The 17,011-nt window shown below is 35.3% G+C and overlaps 1 protein-coding gene across 2 annotated transcripts; it reads right to left on the bottom strand.

The window, feature by feature from the left end:
* Positions 1-5,382: 5,382 nt before the first annotated feature.
* On the bottom strand, positions 5,383-15,491 carry LOC135619774 (G-protein coupled receptor 1-like). Of its 2 annotated transcripts, none has more exons than XM_065122101.1 (9): positions 15,233-15,491; positions 13,579-13,610; positions 12,096-12,265; positions 9,114-9,212; positions 7,633-7,730; positions 7,431-7,487; positions 6,906-7,049; positions 5,918-5,988; positions 5,383-5,631 (listed from the first exon to the last, which is right to left on the bottom strand). In XM_065122101.1, exons 1-9 carry the CDS (start codon positions 15,410-15,412, stop codon positions 5,526-5,528), a joined length of 957 nt encoding a protein of 318 aa, XP_064978173.1. In that variant the 5' UTR covers positions 15,413-15,491; the 3' UTR covers positions 5,383-5,525. The 2 variants fall into 2 exon arrangements, with proteins under 2 accessions (XP_064978173.1, XP_064978172.1); XM_065122100.1 differs by having other exon boundaries at positions 7,633-7,734; positions 9,118-9,212; positions 15,233-15,486.
* Positions 15,492-17,011: the final 1,520 nt, after the last annotated feature.

Here is a 17,011-nt window from a genome sequence, read left to right on the forward strand (position 1 = left end):
TGCAATCAACATTCTTGGAAGAGAGACAATGGAGAAGGCAGATGGTAGTACTTCAAACAAGATCCAAGCTCAAGTAAATCCAGTTGAGATTTGATTTCTATAAGCTATATTCTCCTCCAATCTTCACCTGTAACTTCCCTCAGGAAGAATTTGCTTGCAGATAATAAGGTTATGATCCTTACTATTCAACTAGCTTGATGTTTGAGATATATATATATATATATATATATATAATGTTAGGAAAATGACAAGAGATAAGGTTATGGACCTTGAAGAAGTGAACTTGGCTGGAACATGACAGCAGATTTGGATGGTTAACAACAACAAATGATTTATTTGTCCACTTCCTACTTGTTTGATAGGCAAGTGATGAATTCCCCAAGAGATAGAAAGGCCTAAATGATTACATGGTAGAAGGGGCCTGACAAAGTAGAATAATCATAATACATCAAAACCAACACATATGATGAACTATGCATACTACTTTTGAGAAAGGAAAGTGTGCAACAATATTCTCAGTTCATTCTGTGCCTGTGTAATTCCTGTTATATACAGAAAGTGTTCTTCTCCACCTCATACGATGATGGTGTTTCTAAACACTAAGCCTTTAGGATGATAAGTATCGACTCCAGCAAACCTATACAGGAAAAGAGTGTGCACAGCTGGCGAGATCAGAGTTGAGTTCATTACTGTCTTCCCCACATTATTGTTCTTAGAATTAAGCAAAAAAAATCACTGGATCCTTCCGTAATCGCTATTTCGTATACGAAAAATCTTTTCGACCAACCATGCTGATTTCCTGAGTCTTAGGATCAGCTAGAAATAATCATATAAGTTTATCCTATGATAATAAGATGCAGACAGATAAATATGACCAGACAAGTCCATGTTTTTCTCATTCCATATGCATATATATATATTTGACATTGATAGACACTGCTACACCTTCCACTTGACATTTGCAAGTGATAAGTGTCTGTCTGCATAAGACATGAAAATGATATGACATGCTGCAGGATTTATCTATCTCATTTCAACACTGATGCAACTGTTAAAAGAGTTCAGTATTTTGATCATGAAAACAGATTTAATTCTATCAATAACCTTTCCAAATTCTAGAAGAACTTGTCACTTTGAAGCTCGAACAGCTTCCAACAAAGTATACACATCATCAAAGGAACATGAATCCAGAAAATATAGCATCAAGACTGTTTACCTCAGCATAATGGTCCATTGACATACTATTATCCATAATGAATTCATAAGCAAGCATTATAGCCACTGCAAAATTAGCCCACAAACTGTTTCCGAAAGCTCCACATACAAAGATGATGATGATGATAAACCGACATCCATAGACAAAAAGATGATTGCATTAGTAATTTAGTGATTGATTGATAATGTACACCAGTAGCATGTTGACCATCATATGTATGATCAGCAAATTAAATGAGGAAAGAGATAAGACTTAGGTGTTATCACTCTAAAGATAACCTAATTGCAAGTTAGCTAGTTAGTACCTAAAAGGACTCAACAAGTATCGAACCTTTAAGACAGTTCCTATGATCGAATCAAATGGCTGATCAATTCTGCAGAAAGAACTGAGGCCTATAGTTTCCCTTGTCTTGTATTCCTTGCACAATGATTGCATTGTGAACACAAGCAAGCATTTGATCCTCTTACTATATATAATCGAGAAGAAAGCAAAAGATTCATTAGTTCTCGAACCTACACGATGAATCTAATTACTACTTCCAGATGGATGTGACTGCCATAATTATGCAGCAACAGCTTACGAGGTCCTTATGCTGAGACCAACCAAGAAGTGGACTTGGATCTTGCCATGCCTCAAGAACATATGTTTCCACAGTTCCAGTCAACCTGTTTTGATAGATCAGATCCACTCCATGGGCTGGTGGGGATCTCATCTGGGCGACCGTGCGAAGGAAGCAAAGAGTGAGGGCAAGGAAAGCGAGGCTATCGGGATATCACAACCCTAGCGAGTTGGTAAGAAACTATTTAGGGCAGATGGAAGAATTTTAAGCTGTCTTAGATTCGTAGGAAATCGATAGGAAAAGGAAAACGAAAGATACATGAGCAGAAACACACATTTGAGGATCAAATCCCGTCACACGGCAACATGCATCGACAAAGTAAGACATGCATGGAAGAAGAAGCTTAGCAAAGCAAGTCTAGTAGTGCCTGTTCTTTTACACAATCGTAGCTAAAAGCTGAAAGGATCGGACCGAGACGCTTGATTCCCCAACGCAAGTACAGAAGAGGGAGATCGATGTGCTTTCCTTGGCGTGAAGACAGTGGAGCTTCCCCCCACCACAAGGCCATCTCCTCTCTCCTCCGCCTCCTCCCTCTTGCTTTTAGGCTTCACATGACCTCCCACTCCTACCGAAACGACGGGAAAGTAATGATGATGACTGCCCAAAGCGAGCAGAAGAGACGGGTGATGATGTTGGTGGGAGGGCCATAATTGATGTTGAGCCCAGGGGCGAGGAGAAGGAAGAGAGAAGGGAAGGTGGTGGTGATAGCTGGTGGTACAGCCGCCCCATCTTTCTCGCTTCTCATGATCACGCGGAGGACCATCATGAGGCCCATGTAGCTCCCCCCATCTTCTATTATAGTTATTCCCAGGGAGGATGTGGCCAAAGGTACATCATCTTTTCCCAGGCATGGCCAGGGGAAATGGTGGACGAAGTTACCGTCTTCTTCTTCGATAAACGGAGAGAGAGAGAGAGAGAGAGAGAGAGAGAGAGAGATAGAAAGATTGGATTGTGTCGGGTGCGGTGATGGGATGATGAGAATGGGAAAGAGACACAGTGGTGTTCGACGGGGGCAGCCAAAAGGGTGGGCATGTGCTGTGCTCCAAATCCCAAAGCAGTAGCTACAGAAGAGGAGTAGTACCACAAGGCAAGTAGAGATCACTGGCTGCCTACAGCGGTTTGTATCGTGTTCTTGCCGGGGGGAAAAAGAGGGGGCAAAAGTATGGGTAATTTATCACCGAAATTTTTTTTTTTTATGTTATTTAAATTTTATCAAAAAATTTATTTTTTTAAAAAAAATAATACTTTCGAATCGAACTATTTCTGATCGATGCGAATCGAATCGTATCAAATTTTGTTGAATCTATGAGTAAGTATAATATGAGTGTGACTCGAGTATAAATATTTGGTCGAATATAACTAAATTATCTTGATCAAATCAATTCAAATTTCTTTACGACTATTAACACATGATCCTAAAATATTTAATATTATTTTAATATTTTATAATTTTAGGATGAATAAATTTTTAAATAAGATATATTTTTTATTGAATCGATGATCATCGAGTATATAACTGATTTAATTTTTATTAAATCTTTTTAAACTTCTTCATAATTACTAAAGTAAGATGATACTATGTTTGGTATCATTTTTTTATTTTTATATGAATTTAAGGTGAGTAATTTTTGAAATATGTGATCTAGCGTGACTCTTTAAATTTTCATGAAACGTATTTAAACTTCTCTAGAACTACTAGGATGATATATAAAATTCTTAGTATCAATTTTTATTTTTGTATGAATTTAATATGATTAATTTTTAAAATATTTTTTATGTTAAATCTATGATTAAGTGTAGCATGAGTATAAGTGGAGTGTAACTTATTCTTGTTAAGATAAACCATAAAAAGGAATTAGTAATTTATTCTTGTTAAAATATTTTATAGAAAAATCATTCTTTCTCTTTTAGATTTTTTTTAAAAAATATCTTTTGATTCAAAAATATTTTTGGTATTAGTAAATAATAATAATAATAATAATGTTGTTAGGGAATTTTGAGAATAGAGATATTTTCCATAAAAAAAATTTCCCCAGAACTCGCCCCTTAATTACCATCAATCTTTCTTAATATATATATATATATATATATATAATTAATTAATTATTAGTATAGTGTCTTGCAAAATTTTAGAGTAAGACATCTGAGTTTTAGAGCAATAAAACAAATCAAGCTGTTGGCTTTATTTCTGGACTACCGGTGCAAGCCACCTGAGATGGTGACCACTGCCGTGTGATTGCGTGTGTGATGTGATGTGGACACTCAACTCGTTCTCGTACGTCTCTCCTTGTGTGCTAAAACTACAAGCTTTGTTCGCTAAATCGTGAGATTTCTTCTTTTTATACAAAGGATTTACGGCAGCCAATATATTAAAGGGGACTACGTTTCTCTATCAAGAAAACCGTCTCCTAAAATGAGAATTAGCATAGATTTCTCTTCCTCCCTCCCTCCCTCGAGTTTCGAACAGCTTCAGGTCACAATGGAGGTGAGGAAAAGGTGAGACCTGCAATGTGAATCCTCCTCCGATGTCCACAGCCATGGTGATCATCGCACAAGACAAGGCTTTTGTTGCGGTGTCTCCAACACCAGGAGGCCCACCGCTTGGCTTTTAGCATAGGGGAAGATGAATGATGCACACCATGATAGAACCATGACACCAACACCCACAGATCATACATCACACTTTCCCATAGAGAAATAACACTTTTGACTTTTTATCATATTATTTCTGTTGCACATATTAATTATATATATTTATATTTATATTTATATTTATCAACATGCTATGGTTTGAGTTTTGATCTATAGATACCACCCTCAACCAATTTAATTTGGTTACACTGCCGTTGGATTTACAGTTGATATTTGCATCGAAGGAATGATAGGCTTGAAAGAAAATGTCCGGGAACACTGCTTGATCGAGCAAGTAGATACCATGCTAAATGACGGTAAATTGACTTTTAAGCAGCTTCACTGGATTAATACAACAGATGAAGATCCAGAAATTGACAGTGATCCTATATCTTTCGATTTAATGACTGGCTTCTTCAGGTAGATTAAGAACCCTGATCAGAAACAGAAATTACACTGCTTATATCTGATACATCCCAATGGGTGGGAATCACCAGAGAGGGAAAAATGACTGGTAAAGTTACTAAAAAAACAATTGATGTGATGATATTCACTATCAACATATGTCATCACAATCAGAGTACCATAGCTGGATCAATAAATCCCGAATCCCAGAGCATGAAGAAGCATCAGTAACTTGTCATGTTCCGATAATGATACAAAAAAACCAAAAAAAATAGAATATCGACACTGAAATTTTGATGCACAAGCTTAGCCTCACATGCTTATCTTCTGTTTACTTGCATTTATGAATTTCCCATCACTCCTTAGATTCTCCAAGGCTTATACGTAGGGACCTCATCGATGCCTACCACCTAGGCAGACCGAATCGTTCTCATGAGCTGCGAGTGATAAGAAGTTTTGGAAATGGCGAAGCTGAAAAAATCTCTGATGTGTAATCCCGTAGCATGCTACTGATTTTGGGTAAAGGATGTCACTGGAATGGGCAACTCGAGTAAAAAAAAGCAGTTTTTCCAATAGCTATGATACTTCCAATCCTCGTGGCTCTTCTATGAGGAAGCAAGTACACTGGAGGACCAAAATAGCAGCAGACCATAGTTACTGCTGGCTTGCAACTATTAGTGAAGTGAGCTCACTTTCTGGTTGTCGACTTCTTAGCTTTGAAGAAACCGGAAGCCACCTTCTATATTTCTCGGGGATCCATCTGAGAAATTATAAAGCCCAACATACCAATGGATTAGTGAACCGCTACTGACTTCCTCATAAATTCACAAATCAACAAAGAGAAAATGTCAATTATAACAAACAGCACTGCATAGAGTCACCGCTGGGTCTCATGGAAGATCGGGATTATACAAAGATTGAGAGGTACACACACAGATGTCCATGAGTGCAAAAACACATGCAAGTGCACACACAGATTGTAAGAGAAGAATCGATGGACAAACAGCACTGCACCATAAGTATTTAAATAAGTAACGTGGACTTACAATTCAATTCTTTCGGTGACCGCTCGTCGTACAGATGAGTTAAGACCATAAGCAATTGAATTAAACAGTCCCTAAACACAGAAAAGAAAAGTATAACATAAGTGAAGATTGAAAAGATGACATTATAGACAATTAAAATATATACTATTAAGTTAAAGACTTAATAGGTAACATGATTGGCAAATCAATACATGGCATTTTCAAACACCAACGAAACTGATCCAAAAATGACTACTGAAAATCGTGTAACAAAATGAGCATTCACAAAATGATTTTTATAAGCAGGCAACTTGTAGCTGTTAAAAATAGAAGTACTGCTTTATTATGGACATTGAACAGATGTGTTCCCCATGTACTGATCCATGGAACCATAGAACATTATACTTCAGAAAAATGCATTTTCCTCGACATGTATCATTAACAGTACTCATCATAGGCCACATGGTATTTTAACACTTTAGTTTCATTTGCCATTGAAATATTGGGATACCATTTCCAGCCTTTTCAAGAACTGATGTATTAGCATATTTGTATAGTTTCATATACATAACTATTTCAGAAACACTACATTAGCCTAGTATGTCATGTTTCTTAACAAACATAGGAAGATTACTCGGAGGTATTTATCGTGTGCAACAAACTCAACTAGTAGCAGAAAAAATCAAGTGTCTGAGAAAATGTCTTTCAAATATATAAATAACCAGAACTCAACAGAAGAAAGTTACAACAACAAAACTTGTTATAGATCTTCAAACATCAATTCCAAGAGACAAACATACAAGATGCAGCTTCAAGGACAACAAAAAAGTTAAAGAGAAACATGTATCATATTTCTCACAGATATCTACGACCAGCATGCAACAGAAGAAATGTAGGACAACCAAACCATTTTTAAAATCTTCAAACATTAGTTCCATTGCAGAAAAAGAGATATAAACATGCAAGTTGCTGTTACAGGAACAGAAATAAAGTTCAGAGAAACATGTACCATAAGTCCAGCAAACCCGACATCAAGGAACGAAAGCCAAAAGATCTTGTGGTCTGGACTAATGAAGTCATAGAGACGGTTGATTGTTGCAAACGACCAAGATCCTATCAGAATCAAAGGATAGTAGCCCCACCTATTGAATGCCTTTAAAGTTTAAACAATCAAACAAATATCATGTATCAGCTGATAAGACTTCTGATTTGCCAAGAGAAATTATAAAATTCTCATTGTTCTTCACAACAAAATATTAACTTGGTAGGCCAAGTAGGAGTGTAAAACTAGCTAAAGATAAATAGAAGAATAACACACAAATATGAGGTACACATGCAGCACAAATTATAAAAAATGGATATAAATAACTGAACTCATGGTAGAGTTGTTAATATCGATTATTTTTTAACAGTCAATATATACTGAGCTTGTACCACTCCACATATCACCTCAGTGTGGGATACCAAGATCCTCAGCAAAGAAAAACCAAATACATCTATTACAAAAGAATAGTTTAGAAGTAGAACCAAGGACCTTCTTTTCTGCCCTCATGTCAGATTGGTTTGGTTGCTCGGACAAGGCCACCGCCATCTGCATGTAAGCTAATCAAGCATGAGGCCAAGATAGGCTTGCAATGCAGCATAAATAACCAATCACATGAATAAACAAGAAACAAAAATAGCAATCTCTTATACCACAAAAGAACATATAATATTTCTTAAAATACTGAATGTACCCGTGTTGCATTGCTTAGCGTGCGATTCACTTGAAAGTATGTAAACCCATTGTAAAGTATAGCACTCCATAATGGCACATAAAAAGTTATTAGGTGAGCTACCTGCAAAGAGTGCTACTCTTTAAAATCATGTAGTACTTCAAGTGAAGAGGAAACATGAACATTGAGAACACAAATATTAAGCAACTTCTTCAATATCATGCAATTACTCAAACGAACAGGAAAGAGTATATTGCAAACAAAAGTATTAACCAATTTCTATCCACAAGTCAGTTATATGTTGCTGTTGTCATATTGAACTAAACAAATTACAGAAAACTAAGTACATAAGACCTAAAATAGCTAACTACAAGAAATTGTTCTAATTTATCAAGACTAAATACAACTAGAATGGGAGCTAAGTGAAATACTGAATAACATGCCAGATTTTTATACCAGTAGTAAAATTGCCTAGTTACATCAACAAGTGCAAACATGAAATCCAAAAAAATTGATAGATGTAAATGCCAATAAAGCAATTTCAAGTACCAGTCACTAGAATGTGTCAGAAAAGTCCATATAATTCAAAATATCAGGTACTTCCAAGCCAAATACTTTTCAATTTCTGTAATTCAATGATGTGGATGAGCATCCAAACTAGAAAGTTGTTTGTACAACAGACTGAAGAATTTCTGTTATTCCATTTCTGTTTTTCTACCAAATTTTGTTTCTTTGTGCAGCAGACTAGAAAATATGTCAGCTCATCGCAAGAATAGAGGCAAAAACTTCAGATGTCCTGACTCCTTAGCAAATACATATTCTTGCTGATATATCATAAAAAAATGCACAAGAGTGAATAAGAAAGTAACTGCAAATAGCTAGCAAAAAACAATTCCAAAGAACAAAGTGGAAGGACAAGCCTATATATCATTTGTACCTAGCTTGCTAATCTACTCACAAAATGTAAAAGTAAGCCTTCTTTTTTCTATCATTATAGTTATCACTAATGCAAAACAGGTAAAATGTTGTCATGATTAGTGAGTTGATGAAATGGCTGAATAATTCTTGTTTATCTTAAACTTAAAGTTGAACTCAGAGAACAGACTAGGATCAAGGCAACATTATTTGCTGTCTTGGAGACAAAAGGCTGAACATAAACAAATGAAGTGTACTTCCTACGAAATCCTAAAATTTCCTCTTTTTTCCCATATTCTCAAGATTAAATCTTTTGTTAATTTCATCTAGTGCTCCTCTGCTTTTCAATCTTGTAGTGTGTATGAAGAAAGCAAAATTCATTTATGATATATAATATCATAGTGTAAACCCAATTACTCATGAGATTGGTAAACACTTAGAGGTTGACAAAACATGCTAACAGTTTCTGCAAAATTAATCACATGAAGCAAAACTGTAGAGTACAATCTGTCAAACTAATTATCATTACTATGAAAAAAATTAACGAGTTGTTGAGGTAGAAGATCCAAGAAGCTCTAAGTAGAGACATGCCTTCCCACTTCGAGCAGGCTCAGTCCAACACCATGCCCCTGGTCGTCCATAATCACTGCCTATCGAACGTATTACAGTCGTAGCAAGCGAAGTACCTGTCAGTCAATAGTAAACATAAAGGAAACTATTTTAAAATCCGAGAAAATGAAATCCATGACAGTCAATTATCCATCATAACTCTCAATATTACTATAACATGTTAGGGAAGTTTTGGAAATGTATTCATAAAACAGCCTGGTTAATTGTACAAGTCAAGCTGAAAATGCATCAAAAACTATAGTCACATTAAATGATTATTAACATGGCTAGTCTAGGAAGAATTAGGTGTTTGCCAAGAGGCCATTAGAAACCAAATTTGAATCAGAACAGGCCGTAGGCTACTAGGCTTAAGTCCTAATCAAATATAACTGTCCAGCACCCAACACATTCGTTCATATGGACAGAACAAAAACTATAAGGGCAGTTTGTGTGAATAGCATGGATAGACCTTGTTAGGGCCTACTCATGGTCAGAGAGGACTAAGAAACATCAGAGAGCAGCAACAGAGAATTCAATTATGAAGTTTGACTAATCTATAGCATTTTATTTGTACAATAAATGGAAATTCCTAGCCTAGTTTAAAATATTAGTACGACTAGGAGATTTTGGCACTAGTGACCTTATGAATATGCATCCTTATAAGCCCTTAAAGTCATGCTTGGGTTTGTTATCTTCCTTTCATGCAATAAAGTTATGTAGTTAATTAGTAATCTTCTAATTGAATGCTTGGGAGATTTTTCTCAACCTTAAAAGCGATATTGACAATGTTGGAAAAAGTATAGCAAGATTAGTAGAATCAAGGTATACAGTTTCGAATGATATCACCCAATACGGGCAGTATGTACCGGTCCGACAGAAAACCGATACACGGACCGCTCGCTACCAAGAGGTATTTTTTATTTATAAATAATATATATATAAAGGCGACGTCACCTCGTTTTTTTGCGTCGTTGCCCCGCCTGGGGAGAAGAGAGGCGACGTTGCACATTTTTTTAAAAATTTTGATATATAAATATATAAATAAATAGATATATAAATAAAATATTATTTATATATATATATATATATATATATATATATATAGGTGACGTCGCCTCGTTTTTCTGTGACGTCGCCTTGGCAACGTCGCCCCGCCTGGGGAGAAGAGAGTTGACATCGCCGAGGCGACGTCGTACATTTTTAAAAAAAATTATATATAAATATATTTAAATAAATAGATATATAAATAAAAGATTATATATATATATATAGAGGAGACGTCGCCTCATTTTTCTGCGACGTCGCCCTGCCTGGGAAGAAGAGAGGCGACATCGCCTCGCGTGGGGGAGAAGGGAGGCGACATCGCCGAAATTTTCTTTATATATATATATATATATATATATACTGAACGGTATACTGCTCGGTATATAGTACCGTATCATACCGAGAGAAGATCGAAACTTCGGTATGGTACGATATTTCAATCATTGAGTAGAACCACAAATATAAATAGAAGCAAAAACAAGTCACCTTTCAAAAACGAGTTTGATGAATGTAAGCAACTTACTTCAAAAAATAAGAGTAACTTAACGAAACCCAAGTATTTGTTATGGAAGAGAATTTGGACTCTGAAGTGCATTTATTAATGTTCAAAGCATGGGATAATAGCAAACTAATCTCACAACTGAAGTAATTATTGAACTCAAAGCAATAAATTATAATGTGTTAGAACAGAAAAACCAAAGTGCAAAGAAATGCAATTGCACAAGGAGCTAGGAGCCAAGATTGTGAATTTTAAGAGAAGTGCCACGTATTTAAATAACCAATGACTTTAATGGTCATTGCAACCAGGGTCTGTAGTACCGAACTGTACCGCCCGGTACGGGCGGTACGTACCGGTCCGACCGGTTGTCAGTACGCGGACTATCTGTTACCGGTCCGAGTATACTGTAGTACTGTAGTACTGTAGCAGTGCTACAGTACTCGGCACACCTGGGTGTACCACTCGGTATACCGTACCGTATCGGTACCGAGCCCAGATCGAAATACCGGTACGGTACGATATTGCGAACCTTGATTGCAACAATGTATAAAAGATGACAACACCATCCATTCACTCTTAGGCCCAATCCCACAGAAAGGATAAGGAAATACAAAAGTTAGCAGCTCAGACAATCTTGCTATCCTCCGTCCACCTCTTAACTAAAGCGAAAGAGAGCCATAATCAACAACAAAATACTTAATTGATTTTCCTTCATATAAAAAGTCTAGCAGTACTTTTACCATACACATATATTCTATTAGAAGTTCAAAGCGAACTACGAACCAACAAAGAAAGGTTAAATGCTATATTAATACATGTTACCATGAATTAATTAGAACAACACATATGAACTTATTAGCATTTAATAGTTGCCAGTGTGAGATGAATTCTTAAAATGCCATAATGCCAATCATGAATTCATACAATCATGTAAAATTTATCGGCGAGCCATACATTCTCATTTAAGGTGGGAAAGGACATTTTGAGTTTCAGCTCAAATGAAACTCTTAAGGCTTTCTTCTTGTTCATGATAGCACAAGATGAAGAATAAAAAGCTTCTTTATATGCTTATTATAAATTAGAACTGATATTTGCTTTATCCCGTTCTTCAGCATTTGTATCGTATGTTGCAATCACTCCATCCACTTTAACTGCCATCCGTAGTCTTTCTAATACAGCATTCATGTCTGACATTGTCACTAAGACACATGCTAGAAGTTCATTTGAAGGCTAATTATTCTTGCACAAATTATCAAATGAAAGCAAATCCAATTGGAACTAACATGCATATTATGAACTTCTACTAAACAAGGCAGGAGGAAATTGTGAGGTTCTATACAGAGGAAACATTAAAAAAATAATAATCAAAATTGCTTCTATGAGATAATATTTTGAAACAGGTTATTGGAAATCATACCCCAAACATACAAGTGAAAGACTGATCCATAATCTTCCACATCTGTTTTGTGTTTCACAACAGTGCGATGAAGAGTAAATGCAATGGTTGTTGTCCACAAGAATGAAGCCACGCAAAAGAAATGTACACTGTAGTCTTGAGCATAGCAAAAGAATCTATTAGATGGATCCCTGCATCATAGGAACAGTGTAAGAAACCAGCAATCGATATGTTCAAAATTTTATAATGAGGAATCCATAAGAGCAAAAAGTAAAGGGGATCTTAATGAGAACCTTTATTCAAGCAATACATAAACCATAAATCCCAACTACTTGTGAACCATTGCAGGGATCTTCTTCCACCCTTGAGTTTTAAGAAAATGCAATATCACTAAGTGCAATGTCTAATTAAACCAAGAGCCCTCAAATGACTTCTTTCATTTCTATTTTCTGATAAAGTACTCTTAGATCCTCATCTACCTCTTCTTTAAATACTAATCTCAATTGAATCACTTATCCTGACCACTACAATTAATGGTCTTGTCCAGAAAACTACAACTGGTATTCATTTGTTTCTATTGTCAATCAGAATCACCCTTAATTCACGACTATAAACATGCAGCCTGTTATCTATAAAGAATATAAAGAAGAGCAGCCTAGCGGACGGGGTTTAGGGTCAACATTCAGAGCCCTCCAAGTGGAGAGATAATTACCGTGACTCAAACCCCAATTACCCAAGTTAGGAGAAATTGAATCATCGCACAAAGGTCCACATGATAAAAGGTATAGCTTTTTTGTTTTATGCGATGAGAAAAAGCCAAGCACGGATGTAAAAATAGAATACATCATGAAAATATAGTAGAAACTTCTTAACAATCAAGTGCTCAAAATTTTGGTATCATACTTGGGTAGGAGTTTACATTCTAAAAATCAACTCACATAATGTTAGCTTAAGTTCACAATTCAAGATCACATGTAAATAACAATGTCCAAAAAAGCCCTGTCCCTCAACCACAAACAGGATAAAAGTCAAACGGTTGAAGCATATATAATTTACATTCCTCATCAGCTTGAGAGATATATATCCATATCACACATCAACTGAACTAATCAAAAGTAAACATAATGCCCAAATATAAAAATGAAACTTCACATGAAAAATGTAATGTCTTTAATCTACACTTGATGTCGATGTTTAGGATACCTTTTGACAATGCAATCTAACATCATGCCAAAAGGATGGCATGTGATGTATGAAGAAAATGTCCCAGGCCTCTTACAATAATTTTACATTTACCATGTGCTGATGTCCAGCACATCAGAATACAATAGACAGTAAGGTACTTCATTAAGCTGTTTTCACTATGAATGAGGCCATTATGTTGTTTGTCTCACAGACAAGAGTGCATGGATTATGACTAGCAGATTGACATTGTTATTGGACAATACAAACTTTCAATTAAAACCTCAAATTGTAAACAAATTATAGGAACAAAAAAGCATACCCAACAATGGTGAAGAAACTGCAAAACACATCCTGCAAAACACATAAACTAAATTAGCAGAAATGTGTTGCTGACTACACCGACTCATACTAAAGGTACAAGATTAGAGCTGACACTATAAACATGGATGTTGCCTCAACCAAGAATTAAAAGATACCAAAAGAAACAGTAAAAGATTATACAAGAGAAATTTTTCATCTTCTAAGGATATTCATGGGAAGCCAAATTTCCACTGGTGAGTACATAATTTCCATTCAAAAGAAGAATAAGAAGAATAATTTAGAACCAGCAAAAGGATTTTATATAGATAGGTAAAGTTTTGTCTGTTCAACCATGTGCACAAATATGTAATTTAATTCAAGAATGTAACCTTAAATTTTGACGCAAACAATAAGGGGAAGAAGCACAATATGAGATTCCTCAACTAGAATCAAAAATCAAAATCATTTACAGAGCATGAAATGAAGGTGCAATTAGATACTTGAAAAGATTAATTTTTTTTAGAAGGGGCAGCAAACCATATGACATTAGCTTTACAAAGATCAACCTAAACCAGAAGTGGATACAAGACCCATTAGGTAGCCCATAGCCCATGAAGAAGAATCATCCACCTACACAACTTGTGCCTAAATGAGGATCAAACCCAAACCTCCTACCAGGGAGACAGTGCTCTACCATACAACAGAAGGTCAAGAACTTTTATATCTTTGGTTCATATAATAGAATATAGATACATTTTAATGTGCACCATACTGGCTCGAAAGCAGAACTAAAAAAGAAAAAAATGGGTTAGACTCAGTTACTAAGACATCTCTACTTTCAGGGGTAAGACTTCATATATTGACCCTATTCAAAACCCCCATTGCTGAGAGTCTCATGATCTAGCTTCCATTTCCTTTCAGGATGAAAAGCATACATACAACATCATTTTTGTTCAATCCATGCACCCAAAGAACAAAGAAAAAATAAAAGTTGTACTATCTCATTTATTAATTACCCACTCAGAAGTCAACAGTTCCTCTTCATGTCTTCTGATCTCTACTCAGTTTGCTAATAAAAGAGTTTCACACAATACATTCTACAAAATTCAAAATGTGAAGCAGATCCTTGGCCAAAGTTTTTTGACAAAGTTTTTACTTTAGACATTGCCAACGTGATTTTGACAAAAGAAAAAGCTATGAGAAATCAGTAATAGCCTTAATGCCTATGAGGAACATTTCAGTCTCCATCAATCCCTTTAGAGCAAACATTATAGTGAAACAAGGCTAATAAAAGATTGCAGTGATCCTCAACCAAGAACAATTAACAAACAAGATGGCCACTTTTAAAAGCATGTCAATCGATTGCTTCCGCTCCATTTCCCTCGTTCCAATAAAATATAAGAAGAAATATTATGAGTGATGAACTGCTGGGGTGATTGGTATCCAATGCTCTATTTCACAACTATAGATCTAAACTAGAATTAGCTATATTTATGTGAACACCAGAATCTACAGACACGCATTAGAACCCCTCATTATTTCGACTCAAGATCTTTACACTCCCAAACATCAACGAAGTGTCAAACGATGAGATCGAAGGACGATCCGTGAAACCTAATATCATATCTGACAGAACAAAGACAAAGGCATGCGAGAGAAAGAGGAGGGGTTACGGAGAGGGCGAGGAAGAAGACGAGCTTGAAGGAGAACTTGTGGAGCTCCTTGAAAAGGAGGTAGCAGAGGACGATGAAGGCCGACCCCGCGAGCGAGAGCGCTGCTGCGCCCACGCTGACCGCGGTCAGGACGTGGCGGTCCGCCGAGCTAAGGCCCACCGCCGTCGACGGCGCATTCATCGGTTCGGATCGCCGGATCTCGCGCGCTCTCCGCGTGAGGGAGAGGAGGGAAGATGAGGGAAGGATGGGGGAGAAAAGACGTTCAACGCGGCGCAGGGCGGAACCGACGCCGCAAGTGAAGTTTGGGCCGGCCCAACGCCGATGCTAGCCCGCCTCGTCATTAACATCCAAAACTTATATATATATATATATATATATATATATATATATATATATATATATATATATATATATAGTCTCCTTTTCTGTTTATTCTGCTTTAATTATTAATTTTAAATTTTAATTAATATTAATATCCTTTAGAAAGTTATTATAAGATAAGAAACATTATAAATAATTTAAGTAATGCAAATAACAGCTAATACTAATCATAGTTAGATGTTGTTAATTTTTTGAGAGGAATATATATTAAGATTTTAATAATTGAAAGAATATATATATATAGCCTCCTTCAGTTTATTCTGTTTTAATTATTAATTTAAAAGTTTAAATAATATTAATATCCTTTAGGAACTTATTGTATGATAAGAAACATTATAACTAATTTAAATAATGTATATAACAGCTAATACTAATCATAATTAGACGTTGTTAATTTTTTGAGAGGATTATATATTAAGATTTTAATAATTGAAAGAATATATATATATATATATATATATATATATATACATATATGTCTCCTTCAGTTTATTCTGTTTTAATTATTAATCTAAAAGTTTAAATAATATTAATATCCATTAGGAACTTATTGTATGGTAAGAAACAACAGAAATAATTTAAATAATGTATATAACAGCTAATATGAATCATAGTTAGATGTTGCTAATTTTTTGAGTGGAATATATATTAAGAGATTTTAATAATTGAAGGAATATATATATATATATATATAGTCTCCATCAGTTTATGCTGTTTTAATTATTAATTTAAATTTTAAAATAATATTAGTATCCTTTAGTAACTTATTATATGATAATAAACATTAGAAATAATTTAAATAAGGTATATAACAGCTAATACTAATCATAGTTACATGTTGTTAATTTTTTGAGATGAATATATATTAAGATATTTTAATAATTGAAGGAATATATATATTCACTATTTGTTTCTGGACATTCATAGATTATCCAATTTAGTTATTATCATTAAAACTATTCACATCCCTAAGGAGGATAATAGGAAAGCACATCTCCTAGCTAAAGAGAACCTTTTTTGTATTCATCATTTTTGCCCCTTACACTGCAAATGTGAATGAGTATTTGTTTATGATCTTATCAAATATATTGGACCATTATGATCTTAAAGATAAATCCTATTTCTCCAAACTTCCTTGAGACGTTGACCTTCATGTCAATGGCCTAAAATTTGGCTTCTAACTCGTTCGTGAATTTTCCACATAGGTTTTAGATCACAACATACTAAGAACAGAGAAAGAAACATTTTCCCCCACCAACTTCTCATTTTGGATAGCAAAAAAATGTAGTCATACTGCGAATAGCTGTGACTGAGGAGCAGCTCATACCGAAGAGAGAATAATGGCGACTGATCCACCCGCCATCTGAGTTGGAGACGTGAGCGAGTTTGGCAGTGAAA

The sequence above is a fragment of the Musa acuminata genome, chromosome BXJ2-8 (genome assembly GCF_036884655.1).
Source record: "Musa acuminata AAA Group cultivar baxijiao chromosome BXJ2-8, Cavendish_Baxijiao_AAA, whole genome shotgun sequence".
NCBI classification, from domain to species: domain Eukaryota; kingdom Viridiplantae; phylum Streptophyta; class Magnoliopsida; order Zingiberales; family Musaceae; genus Musa; species Musa acuminata.